General features: G+C 34.7%; 1 protein-coding gene across 1 annotated transcript in view; it reads left to right on the top strand.

The window, feature by feature from the left end:
- The window catches only part of FBXL17 (F-box and leucine rich repeat protein 17), a 140,963-nt gene that overhangs the window by 86,386 nt on the left and 39,680 nt on the right, over positions 1-14,897 (top strand). The window contains exon 7 of the mRNA XM_034432718.3: positions 6,087-6,163. Within this exon, the coding sequence (XP_034288609.2) occupies positions 6,087-6,163 (77 nt within the window). The remainder of the gene's footprint in view (positions 1-6,086; positions 6,164-14,897) is intronic.

The following is a 14,897-nucleotide window of genomic DNA, read 5'->3' as shown; positions in this document are numbered from 1 at the left end:
ATGCACTAATCTGTAAAACTTCAGTGCTTATGTATATGAAATAACTCTAGAATGACTTGCAAGTATGCATTTACATTTTGTGTTCCTAATTAGCTTTTCAATACAATGTATAGATTCTTGTTTATTTTGGCAAGGAGCTAACCAATTGCTTTTTTTGTAATCAAGAAAGCAAGATGATGTTGCTGCTAAGGAATCAGTGATTAAGTAAGCCAAAAATACTATGTCAATTTTTCTCATTTAAACTAAGGATAGATTTAAGGACTTACTGGATAGATACATGAACATGAGAGCTGTAATAATCTCTTTTTTAAAAAATGACACATTATAATTTAAAAAGACATACCAAACAAAATTAACAAAAGAATATAAGACAGAACAAAGGAAAAGGGGAGAGTTGTCAAGCCCCATGGGCTGCCAAAACCAAACAATAAAGAGTAACACAGTTTTTATGGAGGTATATTTAATGCTAGTCTGGGGTAATACAGAAAGAATCTTGCAAATCACGAAAGTAAATTCTCAGTTTCAGTTATAGTGAGTTAAGACAGACTCTTTGAAACTCCTTCCATAACCCAAACAACTTGTCCCCTGCTTTCCCATAATTACTCACAGAAGGCCTAGAAAGTTATGTCATGTACAGATGGTTTGATTTCAGTCTTCCTGATCATTTGTCAGGAAAATGAAATTCAAATGTTAATGGATCACATATATGACCAATTCATTGTTACAAGTGAAGTGTATATTTTTCTTTTTTGTTACTTAAATTTTATTTTGACCATTTTTCATACATGAAAGATCCATAGTTCTTGATTTCTTGATAGACCCCATATTATTCCTATGAGGCCTTCATAAATGAAACAGGTTAAACACCAAAGCTACTCCATTAACTTGCTAGAGTGGAACCTATCAAGATGTGATGTTGATTCTTTAGTTTGGATTTCAGTCAGATTTAAGAAACTATTTAGGGTTTTTAAAGTTTATTTGCCTTTGGAGAGTGCTATAAGAAAGCCACAGACATTTTTTTCAATTTGACTAGTACAGTGATATTGTCGCAGCTGGAAGTAGGCTATTGCCACAACTCAAAGTAGATTATTCCTGGGTGACCTACCTGAGATCCATTTGAAACTTGTTTACTCTTAAGCTAGACACAATGACAGGCCTTGAAAATAAATATTCTCAAATTGACTGAGAATGTTAGTTTTGCCTTCTTTTCACTGATATATTATGGCAAATATTTGCTGCTTTTTGTTACAACTGACAGAGTAGCAGCACAGAAATTAAAATATAGCCATGGGGAGATGGTTTAGGAATCCTTAAGGGAAAACTTCTCTCAAACAATTTGAATCTAAAACATAAAGTTGTTTCTCCCAGAGGTAAGTGTCAAATGTCACATTATGATTATCTAAGTATTCCAAATTCAGTATATATGAATTAGAAGCTGGATCAGCATATTTATACTTGCTTGCTTGATTGAGGACGCAGTCTTAAGCACATTTTCCTATAAATGCAACATTCATTTCCTATGAATGCTTTACTTTTGCTAATGATATATTGATTTGTAGCATAAACAGTGGTCAGTTTAAGTTTCTTTTTGTAATTTGAAGAACAGATGTCATACCTTTCATTCATATGTCTCTGCACATATGGAGAGAAGTTAGCTTCTCTCCAAAGGTGTGACTTTTTATAGATAAGTTGACCATGAGTTAGCCAGGGCAAATTGGCCATAGCGACACAACTGGGATGAGTCAGCTATTGTTATGTCACAGGTCGCGTAGGCAAATTAGATGCTCTGATTAAAGGCCACAACAATGGCTGGTAAGACCACCCCACACTATCCTGAAGGGAGCCACCCTCAGTTCCCCAAAGAAAAGCAGTAAACAATAAAGAAAGTCCAAAGAGAATGTGCAAGCTTGTGGGGCAAGGTCCAGGGGCAAGGTACAAAGGGCAAGGCACGTCCACAAGGCAAAAGGCAGTCCGCAAAGTAAAGACAAGGCACAGGCAGGAGCAGGAATGTAAGCCAAAACAAATAATTATTCCTGAGGAAGACACTCCCCCCCATTTCTCCTTAAGTCAACCCACACCAGGTGTTCCTTGTGAGGAGGGGTGGAGCAATCTTCTCCAAGTAGCTTCACAGCCCTCCTTTGAACTTGCCTACATTCTACTCTCTGTACCCTTGGATGAGTGGGGGAGGCAGCTGTTCCTTATCAGAGGGGATCTGCTGCCTATCAGAACCACTACCTGTCTGCAGCCAATTCTCCCCTGTGTCTGTGAGGGCAGGCAGCTCTCTGTCCAGTTGACCACTTCCCCCAATTCCTGAGGGGCTTGGGACAGCATTGTCCTCAGCCCCAGGCCTCTCCAAACATTCCAAAGGAGATGTGCCATCCCTGTCGGATGGTCCTGGTTCTAAATCCTCCTACAAATTGGGCTCTAATGAGGTCATGATATCTATGGCGAGTTGTCCTAGATCCCATAGCACTGGATATTAGACTAAGGTGATACATTAGAGGAACAGAAATTGAACTGTACTGGAAGAATACATGGAAGAAAAAGAAGACACATAATACCAGTGCAAAGTGGCTGCATAATCTAAGAGCAGACCACAGCAATCTCCAAGGACAGGAACCAGTCACCATCATAATATTTATTTTATTTTATTTTATTTTATTTTATTTTATTTTATTTTATTTTATTTTATTTTATTATTTTATTATTTTATTTTATTTTATTTTATTTTATTTTATTTTATTTTATTTTATTTTATTTTATTTTATTTTATTTTATTTTATTTTATTTTATTTTATTTATTTTGAATTTATATACCGCATCTTCTCCCGAGGGACTCAGGGCGGTGTACAGCCAGCTAAAAACATATAATACAAACATTAAAAACAATTAAAAGGATATATATTAATTTGGCCCCAATTTAAAATGACAAACCAGTTAAAAATGTTTTTAAAAAATGTTATGTTAAGCCAGCCCAGCTTGCTGGAAAAAGAAAGTTTTAAGGGCACGGCGGAAGGCACCAAGGTCTTGAATTCTCCTTATCTCTGGGGGCAGCTGATTCCAGAGAGTAGGTGCCGCCACAGAGAAGGCCCTTCCCCTGGGGGTCATCAGCCTACATTGTTTGGCTGATGGCACCCCGAGGAGGCCCTCTCTGTGGGAGCGCACAGGTCGGTGGGAGGTCATCGGTAGCAGCAGGCTGTCTCGAAGATAACTAGGTCGTATGCCATGGAGCGCTTTAAAAGTGGTGACCAACACCTTGAAGCGCACCCGGAAGACCACTGGGAGCCAGTGCAGCTCATGCAGGAGCGGTTTTTATGTGGGAGCGCCAGGCAGCTCCCGCAATTACCTGTGCGGCTGCATTCTGGACCAATTGGAGCCTCCAGGTGCTCCTCAAGGGGAGCCCCATGTAGAGAGTAATAGCAGACATCCAATAATAGATCTGATTTAGTTCAAGAACAACAAGAGCTGGATAGCACGTGGCCCAAATATGATCTAACTTACTGGCTAAAGAAACTAACAGCAGTGCACGAATGCCTAGCAGGTGAAGCAGCTGCTAGCTTCTACCCAGACCGGTTAACATAAGGAAAGAAATTCAGTTCATTTTCTGCTATTGGTGGCTCTACTGTTCCTGTGTTGTTGCAGTTAGGAATGCATCTTGGATGGCTTTTTGGAGAATAGGACATTTATCTTCTTGGCCTCTGCTTCCCACCTTAGTCTGGTAGCCAAGTGCTGTGAGCCTTTTAGCAGTCTCTAGGGCTTCAGATCAGTAGTGAAATCCAAATTTTTTTGCTACCGGTTCGGTGGGCATGGCTTAGTGATTGTGGTGTGGCTTGGTGGGTGTGGCTTGGAAGGCATGGCAGGGGAAGGATACTGCAAAATTCCCATTCCCTCCCCACTCCTGGAAAAGGATATTGCAAAATCTCCATTCCCACCCCACTCTGGGGCCAGCCAGAGGTGTTATTTGCCGGTTCTCCGAACTGCTCAAAATTTCCGCTACTGGTTCTCCAGAACCTGTCAGAACCTGCTGGATTTTACCCCTGCTTCAGATGGACTCGGGCTCTTGGATGAGAAGCAAAACGTCATCAAGAAAAAACAAAGTCCAGTTGCTCTCTTGAAAAAGCACCTTTGGGCCAACTTCATTTAATTTCAGAAAACCAGTATTGATTAGCAATTGTAAATTACCAGTGAATTATTACAGATCATCAAAGAAATATTACGATGAGATGTGATATGCACATATATTCTGCTCAAAATATATACGTTTTCTTGCGTTAAAACATAAACCATTTTTAGAGTTAAATATTTTCCAATTAATCTTTATGTTTCTTGTTTATATTTTAAATAAAGTTTTTTCACCTTAGAAAAATATAGTTCCTGTAAAAGTAACAGTGATCAGAGGACTGTTTTCAGCCAGTCATTCCAAGTCTCATCAGGTTCTGTTTTTAATTGTGTCATTTCCTTTCATACCGCTAAGGTGATTGAAACTCCATTTTTTAAAAAAAGTGAAATATTCTGAACCAATGTCTGGCAGCTTTTATTAGCTGAAATGCATCACAAACAGTAACAAGGTCTCCAAGGACCACTTTTCTTGCAAGCTGTGTAGTCATATTTCCTCATTAGTTCATTTCAGTTGTCACTAATGCCATGTTCCAGGCTTTTGCAAGATAGTCCAAAACGTAAACGCTATGTATGCATATAGAATAGACAATTATTTCCCATAATTCAAACTCCTTTTGACTCAATTTGATAGCATGTATTTTACAGTTTCATTAACATATATTTTATCCAATAGGTAAAAACTGAGCATTTGAAAGACTTCTAAGAATAATGTACAAATTATACTGAAAAATGGATCCCTTTTAATTATTTTTAAATACATATTTAGCATTTAAATTTTGCACACATATCAAAAAGCCATATATTTTAAGACATTTCAGTATGCTTAAGATTAAAATATATTGACTGTTGAGAATATTTTGTGACAATACATAGCAGTATTCTCTGTTTTAACTTTTTTTAAGGCTTGTTGTATATATGCCTTACTTTAATACAATGACTAGATATCAGTTGATATCAGTAAGGTTAGAAGTACAGGTAAAAAGCAATGCAGTTCACATTATATGTAGTAATGGTAATTTGTTTTCTTTACATTGAATAGTACATGTTTCAGTGTCAAATTTTTATGAAGGTCTTACAGTAGACAATATAATTTGGTCTATAACTTAACATTGTTGCCGTTTCTTCTACCTATATCTATTTAATAATAGAAAAACAATTCTGTGTTAGTGGTATGATTTTAAAGATAATAAATATAGAGAGAAATATAGAGGACAATACTAGTTAATGAAAATGATTGTCTGTTTTCGATTGTAAACTAATTACTTTAGCAATAAAATAATTTTTTACTATGAAAATAAATTATTTAAATTTCTAAAATTGCTTAAATGTATAGTTTTGTTTATTCCTCTCATATTTGAACAAAATAATATAACTTTCAGATTTATATCATTCTTCTAGTAATCAACAAGAGAATTAAAACCAAAATATTATTTCCAATTAATATATTCTTCTACAAATAAAACATATTTCAGCCTTAATGTTTGCTGACATCAGTAAAACTGACTCAGGCATACAAGAAAAAATTGAGTGTCCAAATTTACAGTCGTAGCTACTGTAAGATAATCTCATTAAATGTTTAAATTAAAATATAATAGTATTTCAAAATGAAAACAATTTTGAGTGTCATTTTTTAAAAAATTTGAAGTGCAGATAGTAAGATACTTATTAAACATTTTGTTGCTAATTTGGAACCATTTCTTTAATATCTTGTAATTAAGAATAAAATGAGATAGAAAACATTATGCTATTGAATATTTTAAAATATGTTAACTTTTTTGAATTAACTTAGACTGAAAAATAGAGAAGTTATATATTTTGAAATATATTAGAATGTAATCACATTAAGCTAAAGTTTTACCTAATTTCATCCATTAGTCAATGATATTCGAAAGTCTAGTAGCCCCTGGATTTTTAGTCATATAAAATCTATACAAATGTTGCTTAATCTAGATTTGTATGTATTGCAGATGTGTGGAGGTCATTGCTAAAGAAGGACAGAATTTGAAAGAACTTTATTTGGTATCATGTAAGATCACAGATTATGGTATGTAATATTTTTTCCCTTCTTACTTTTTTCCCTGGATATATAGAACAAATAGAGACTTTGGTGCATGCGGGTCACGGGGCATAAATGACATCAGATAGGATGCACTAGAGGTAATGATGCCCCATTTTAAATTGTGTCTCCTTCTATAGCCTAGAAGCCAACTTACTCATTCAGTTAGTCTTTAAATGACCCAATTGGATGTTAAGGTAGAGTGGCAGGCAACCTGATTAACAGTCAGAGGAGATTTGAGACTTTTTAGATGTTTCCTGTACTATGGCTCTTTTAGAACTTGGAAGCACTTCTGAAAATTAATCTGGGCAACCCGTGTTTTTGAGTCATTTTTTCAGAGACATTCTCTTAAAAGAGAAACAAATGACAGAGTGGTCAAAAAAGGAATGGGAACAGTGACTTCCTAGTAGCTTTCCCTTAATTTTTCCATATGGGAATCAGGCAGGTAGTGTTGAAAATCTTCTGCCCTGCCCTGCCCTGCCCTGCCCTGCCCTGCCCTGCCCTGCCCTGCCCTGCCCTGCCCTGCCCTGCCCTGCCCTGCCCTGCCCTGCCCTGCCCTGCCCTGCCCTGCCCTGCCTTGCCTCGGAAGCTGCTAGGTCAGGGAAGGAGGGAGGAATTGTGAGACTGACTGGGAAATTATCACAATATGTTGAAAATGAAGATCACATGATTGCAGCAGTAATAGTCAGTAGCACTGAAGCAGCCACAACTTCCCCAAATTTATTCCTCTGGGTGTCATTCCCAGGGTTTGGACACATTTTTGTATGTTGGCCCATTTGAGGCACTTTGGTTCAAAATTTTTTATCCTATAATGCACCATTTGCCCAGTTAAAAGCCATGACAAAGGGAAATAGTATTGATAAATACAGTCAACTTATTAAAAAGTTCTGTATGATTTATTAAAATTAAAATAGTTTTAAAATTTTGATAATTTAAATAATGTTAAATATCAAAATGTCAATATTTTTCTTTTCAAACATGGAATATGTAATTTCAATTGTTAATTCAAAAATGAGCATATAGGGAGTAGGTTTGAGCTTCCAAGTGAATAGGCAAATTATGATTTGAAGCTGCATGGCTCATCATAGTTTCCCTCATTTTAGTACTGATTTGTCAATTTAAATCTCATGCTTTATTATTATAACACTTACTTAATGATCATGTAATCTCATGCTTTGTTTTTATAAAACTCAATGATCGTGTGATCTTGTGGCTAAATGTGAACCATTGTTCCAGTGAATCAGATTCCATAATCTAGTAGATATTAGATATTTTTATTTTGGTAGCTTCCAGCATCACATAGCAATTTTCAAAAGAAAGTGGGGCAGGATGTCGTTTTAGGTGTTTATTTATAAAACTAAATATTATTATGATATACTCAGCTTCCAGATAATAAGCGATAAGAGAATAGAGATTAAAGCTGCTACATGGTTTTCTGGTTTCTAATATTACATATAGTTTATATAAGTAATTGATATGAAGAGAAGTAATGTGAAATGTGGAACTTTACAGATAGGCTTAAGGCAAAGAATCTCATAGGTAATTATGCATATTCAAAGAGGCTTTTCAAAAAAAATATCTGTGAACATATATCTGTGGACTTGGCAAAATTAAGATGACTTTAAAGTTAGGATAGCTATCACAAAAAATAAGCACACTTTACTTCCTCTTAGGTGCTTTATTATACTTCATCATATTTCCAGAACAATTTCATTTTCAATAATATCCCAAAAACTAAAAATGAGCATGATTTCCAAGCAAGGGCCTATTATGTAAGGCTATTCTGTCACTGTGAGCCTCAGTGCCTGTGTGTCTCAGCACTGTGTACATTGCAGAACACCTACAATTTCTCCTGGGATGCTTGGTCCAGATGGATTAACCATCCAAGTACCTGGGAGTGGGTAGCATTATAAATTTATATATAACTTTATTTATATAATAACTTTTATATTATTATTATTTTTTTGTAAATATTTTTTTTTCCAAACATAAACATAAAATATAACTTTTAAGAACAGAGTCTCGATCCGGTCATAGATGGTTACCACGCTTACATTCCTTTAACAAGCTCCATTCTATTTCCCATTACATCTTTTATGGATAGAAATTCAAAACATAAAAAAACAAATTTTAACATAAAGTCTAGCATCTTCACCTAAACAAATCCATTATATCAATACAATTTTAATTTCAAACTAACTTTTGCTCATTTTTATATCTATATATCAATCCTAATTTTATCTTGTTTTTCTTCACCTTATATCTTTTACAATTAGTGTCAAAATAATTTTTAACAATATTCTAGCCTCTTATTCTAATTATTTACCTTACAATTTTATCACCACAAATCTTAATTTCAAATTCAATACAACTCCATTTTTATTACACTTTATAAAACAAAATTCTATCTAATTCTTAATCTCTTGACCCTTTTCCTCGAATCTTAGTATCTTAAGCACACTTAAAAACACTTATCATCTATTACAGTTTTCATGTTACACAGGTTTATCACAAAAACATGTTTTATTTAAACTAATTTCCAGAATATTTTCTTCCATACCTCCCTCTATTGTTTGGCTGTTTTCCAGCATATTATGTTTGGCTGATTCCCAGCATAGTCTCCTCCAGCGCACCAACTATTTTTGGCTAATTTCCAGTATAGTCTCCTCCAAGCCTACCACCATTATTGGATAATTTCTAGCATATTTTCCAGCATAAACTTTTATATTATTATTGTTGGCCCCACAGTCAGCCAGATGTTTAGACTGGATTTGACATTTTTATCCACCTGTTGAGTCCTTCCCAAAGACCTTGGATAGACTGATGTTGATGTTTAATTGTGTTAAAGGTATCATCACAGACTTAAACCATTCTACATAAAGCCACCTTTTGCAAATGATGGTGATTTCGTCAATGCCAATGTTCAAATGAAGTTATAGGTGTTTTGGAACTACACCCATAGTGCCTATTAGTGTTGGTACTATTTTTGCTTTCTTTTGCCACAGTCTTTGGGTTCTATTTGCAGGTCTTTATATTTTGTGATTTCTGTTCTCTGTTGGGTAGTCCCACCAGTTCTCACTTGTAGAGTTATTTCTTGTAGATATTCCAATACATCATTGTTGCTACTTCGGCATGCTTTTATTTGAAATCAGTCTGTAATCTTCTTGCAGCAACTGAATAGGTGTCCACTATATCTTCAGCCTCTTTACAGAGACAGCATTTGCTGTCTGTTGCTGGCTTCTCAATTTTGGTTTCATATTTGTTTGTCTTTAAGGCCTGGTCTTGTGCAGCCAGAATCAGCCCCTCTATCTCTTTCAACAATTTTCCTGCTGTTAGTCATTGCCAGGTCTTGTTGTTATCTGCTTTGCCTGCTAGTTTTATTATTTGTTTGTTTATTATACTGGCCAAGTAATACTTTGCTTTGCCATGTCTCTTTTCTGCTCTTCATTTGGTCTTTCTTAAAGGCCAATTTGGCCTCATGGTATTTAGTAAGTCTTAATGGTATACTAATTTCAGTGCATCTTCTTCACTGTCCTACAGATATTCTTCCAATGCCCTTTTTTCTTCTTCATCTATCTGCTATACTTGCAACATTTCATACCCAATTATGTTCCTTAGTAAATAAAGTCTGTCAAAGTTGCTGCACAGATGAACAGCATGATTTATTATTATTATTTTTCTGGGCTTTCTATCCTGGGCTTTTAGCTCTACTTGAGTATGGTCCACTATTCCAGTTGTGCATCTAATGACAAATTATCCAGGCATTAATCACCTTGATGATACTTCAATCACTGAGTTTTGACTTTTAAAATCTTCATTCTTCTGATGTATTCACTATTAAGCTTCTTGACTTCAGTGTGTTTGATGTCTGCTTGAAGGATACCCAGGAAGTTGTAGTGATCTTCTTCATCCTAACTCCAGATTTCCAAAGGCCATCTTGTTTCCTTAAATTTTTACTATTTTTCCCCTTGTTGATGAAAAAAGATGGCACATTTGTCCAGGCCAAATTCATTGCCTTATCTTGGTTGTATATTTGGACAGTGTTGAGCAGTGATTATATTTCAGATGGTATTTTTCATACAGCTTCAAATCACATTCATATAAAGGCGATAGGGATACCTAGCAAATGTTTTTGGTGTTTGATAGCCATGAAGTGATTTATTTAGTATTGTTGACAGAGGAATCAATGCAGTGACAAACAGACAGTGAGTCTCCTTGAAATATTCTTCTCTTGATATTAATTTCTCCCAATCTGTCACCATGAACCATCAACTGTGTCTTCCATTGTGTCATCGATTTTTTCACAAAGTTTCTGATGTTTCACCTGACTCTTATTATTTCTGCACACTTGATTATCCAATTATGTGGCAGGGAGTCTAATGCCTTCTTGTAATTAATCCAAATTAAGTTCAAGTTGGTCTTCCTTCCTTCCCTTACATTTTTCCAAAATCAAAATCCAAACTCTTCCATTAGGAACTGATCTTTTTTTGTTTGTTTGTTTGTTTGTCTACTGAAAGAGTGGTTTTGTTTCTGTTCAGATGGAAAGAGCTTGTTTTCAACTAGAAGCTGCATCAGCTACCAAATCAGCAATTTGAAGGTTGTTGGTAAGCAGGTAACTGATCTATAGTTGCCTGGTATTGTCTCTTTTGTTAGATCTTTCACTATCAGGTAGATTTTGCCAGATGTTAGCCAGTTTTCAATTGGTGTATTCTTTTCAGATATTCTCTTCTTATTGGACTTGATTTGTAATAGCAAATCATTATTTCTTTGTTTCCAGTCTTTGTATATTTCCAATGGATAAACCTTTTTTCTTCCAATAGTCCTGCATTTGCTGGTCCTGGTTTTTCAGGTACCAGTCCTGAGTCATGTGGCCCACTTGTCACCAGTTGTCCAGGAATTCCAATACCAAGCCCAGTACTTGTTGACCTTGTTGATGACTGCTTTGGTATAGGTTTCTGTAAATTATGTCCCATCATGTTGTTTATGGTAGAGATACTCTTCATCTGACTCCTCTAATGAGACCTGTCATTAATATTCAGTTTAGGATCCTAAAATATACAACCCTGCTTCTTTCTGTGTGTGACAAAAAAGCGAATAAGCTCTTTCCAGTTACTGTTATCTAGAAATCATTTCTCTCAAATGTTAAACATTATCCATGAATTAACATTTCAAATTGCTTAGAAGAAGGCAAAGAGCAATGCAGAGTGTAGTTAATGTTTCCAAAGCAATTTAAATGTATATATTACAGTTCTTCCAAAGTCAATTGGAAAGATTCTAGTTTTTGAAATGTCAGGATCGTTCTGACCTAGCTAAGTTAATGGCCTAGTTTATTTGTAATTCTCTTTCATCAATTGCTCTATTCATGCTTACTTATTAAGTGTACATACTAAAACATTGCATCTAATTACAAAATGCTAAGAGAGCATATAAAATGCTTCTATAAATATATAACTACTTGGTTTAGCAACAAAAAAGATTTTAGGTAAAAGATTTGAACAAATTTCAATAATACATAGGTCCTGAAATTCAACATTGTATTGTAAGGAAAAGGTGTTTGGAAAAACAAATATAGACCATTTTAAACACCAGATTGCCAAAGCCTGTTCTAGAATTTAGTGGAATTTAGTGTCATATGGCATAGTGATTGCCACTAACTTTGATGGTGTTAAATGGATATACTCAATAAAGGGAGGCAAACTAGAAGTAACATACCTCAAAACATCTTGGGGTGAGCAATGGTGATAGAAGTTTATATCACTGTTGTCTGCTTGCATGCATCCTAGAGGTATCTGGTTGGCCACTGTCAAAAACAAAAAGTTAGGCTAAGATGGACCTGGCTTTGATTCACCAGGATAGCAATAGCACTTAGTGCTTAGACTTATATACCGCTTCACAGTACTTTACAGCCTTCTCTAAACAGTTTACAGAGTCAGCATATTGCTCCCAACATTCTGGAACCTCATTTTACTGACCTTGGAAAGATGGAAGACTGAGTTAACCTCAAACTCTTGCAATACTGCATTCTAACCACTGCACCACCATAGCTCTTTCCTATTTTCTTAATGTATTTTAAAACATACTAGACTAGGAGCAGTGGGACACACGTTTTAGTTGTCCTATAAGCAGAGGCTGATTGAGTGACCTTGAGCCACTATCTCCCTCTCAGCTCTAACAAGTGTCAGGCTCTGCAACAAACTGGCTCATAAAACCTTCCATCCTATCTTGCATTGATAACCTTATTGCAAGAACCAAAAGAGAAGAGCGCACAAACAAGCAGACCTTGAAAATTCTAAGAATTCATATAAGCAAGATTTCATTAATTCAATAAAGTAAACAGTTGCTGTATTCAGAACCTCATTAACACCGCAAAGGCAGGCACAGGTTTTTTTTAAAAAAAATTCCATGATCAGGTAAGGATCCTTCAATGAAGTATATAGTAATGCTATAAACTGATCAGAATCCATGAGAGGTAGGGCAGTAATTTGTCAGTAAGTCCTCCTTTGGTCTAGCCTCCTCCTCATTTCCGTAATAATAATGTTTGAGTTGATTCTGATTGTTGGATATTAAAATGAAATGTGTGACTATATTTGAAGCAGCTTGAGAATGTGCAAAATAATGACTTTTCCAATTAGGTAAGCCAACCTGCAGAGAAGCTAATCTAGAAAGAAGAATGGATATGCACCAAGCAGAACAGTTAGAACAAATGATTTTGATAGAGTTTATTAGTTAAAGAGAAATGGTCCATAAGTACAGAGACTCCAAAATGAGGAAAGAGCTGCAGGGGAAAAAAAAAAACTCAGATAGATGGTAAAGCTCTAGAATGGCAGTGACGGATGGGCTCTAAATTCTTCAAAGAAAATAGCTTCTTGGAGTTTTGACTTACAGTAAATCATAGTTGAGTTTGTATACAGAGTTTTCAGAAAATGTCTTTGAGATACAAAGCAAACCCTGATTTAAGATTTTTTAAAAATTAAGAGTTGGAATATTTGAAATAATTAAGAAGAGGGTCAAATTGAAATTGGAAACCATATTATTATTAATATTGAATGAAACAACATTAACAACTGGAGAAAGAGAATTGGTGAGGATTTTGGTTACAATGGGGAGAATTATAATTGCTAGATATTGGAAATTAAATGTTGACTTAAAATTAGAAGAATGGTACAATGAAACATGGAAATTTGCATTAAATGATAAATTGACTTGTGATATTAAAATTAGAAGTGGTATATATAAAGAAAATGTTTTTTGGAACACTTGACAACCATTTGTGGACTTTGCACTTGGGAGATTGGATGAATCGGCACCAGTACCTTATCAAAGAGATTTCTGGAAGAATTGAAGACTTCAAGTTCCTAAAACTTCCTTTCCGTTTGTATAGCACGTTGGGGGGAAAAAAATTTTTCTTTCCTTACTATTGATTTTTTGTATTGATTTTTTTCTTTCCTTTTTGTTATTCTGTAACAATAAAAATATAATAAATTTTTTTTTTTAAAAAAATTAAGAGTTGGGACAAAACAACATGGAAGGAAATAATATAAGAAAAATAATCCAAAAGTTAATTTCAACTCATTTCTCTGAAGTAAAATTTCAGTTTCATTTCAATTGGGAATAAAAGTTTTAATGTGATTATGTGTTATCAAATAAGTAATCTACGATTACTATTGAATTGCAAATGGCTAAAATAGCTATAGAATGGTATCTGAAATCTCAGTAGCTGGCTTATGGCTTGAAGTTGCGTTACAAAATGTTATGTAACCTTTTTGGTATGAAAAATATATTTACTTCTAGATAGTATATTTATTAGCAATAAATTGCCCAATTAACTAATGTGATGTTAATTGGTTATGGTTTGCTTGGTTTAGATACACTAGTCTCTATTGTCTCTTGTGCAATTGCTAACAGAATAATGTGCTAGCCCTTCAAGGTAGGCCAGATCGGGAAATAGGCAACACAAAATGAGCTAGAATTTTATTGATAGACAATAACAACAGAATCATGAAAAGCTAACACTTCCCTTCCCTTCCTCTTATACAAAAGAGCACACAACATGGCAATCTTAGTTTCTTTCTTATGCTTTCTTTTCCCCCAAACTAAATTTATGTTTTGCTAATGGTCATTGTGTATTTCTCTAAAGGTTATCTCTCTGCACGATGTCACATCTTGCATATTTCTCTGCATGATCTCATATCTTGTACTTTTACCATTAGCCTCCAGCTTAAAGACACAAATGATAATATACATTCTTATAACTATTATTTGTTGAGGCTTTATTTTGTATTTTCTAATTTACATTTAGAAAAGTATGTTCCAGTGGATCGTAATGCCTCTGCTGATTAGATTGGGAAGGTTAGCCATGCAGAAGGATCTTAATCCTTCCCAATTAGTGTAATCTTTACAAAATTCATGCACTTATAAATTTCTATGAAATTGATTAAACCTGCAGTAGTTGTCTCATGATCATAACTGTTCTTTCATTTCATGATCATAACTGTTCTTTCATTTCATCACCAATTCTAATAATAGATGAATAATGAAAAATACATGGTATTCATAGAACAAAAGAAGCAAAAAAAATTCCATATAGTTTACCTTCAAAATAATCTTTACAGCTGCTTGTTTATTGTAACCTTTGAACTATTCCATGCATTGGAAACTAATCAAATTCATTTAAAATTCTTTCTTTTCTAAAATATCATTTCTTTACAAGCTTTCTAACAAT

This window comes from Pantherophis guttatus, chromosome 2, assembly GCF_059756535.1.
Source record: "Pantherophis guttatus breed Tessera chromosome 2, ASM5975653v1, whole genome shotgun sequence".
NCBI lineage: Eukaryota > Metazoa > Chordata > Lepidosauria > Squamata > Colubridae > Pantherophis > Pantherophis guttatus.
This window is presented reverse-complemented; position numbering and strand designations above follow the sequence as displayed.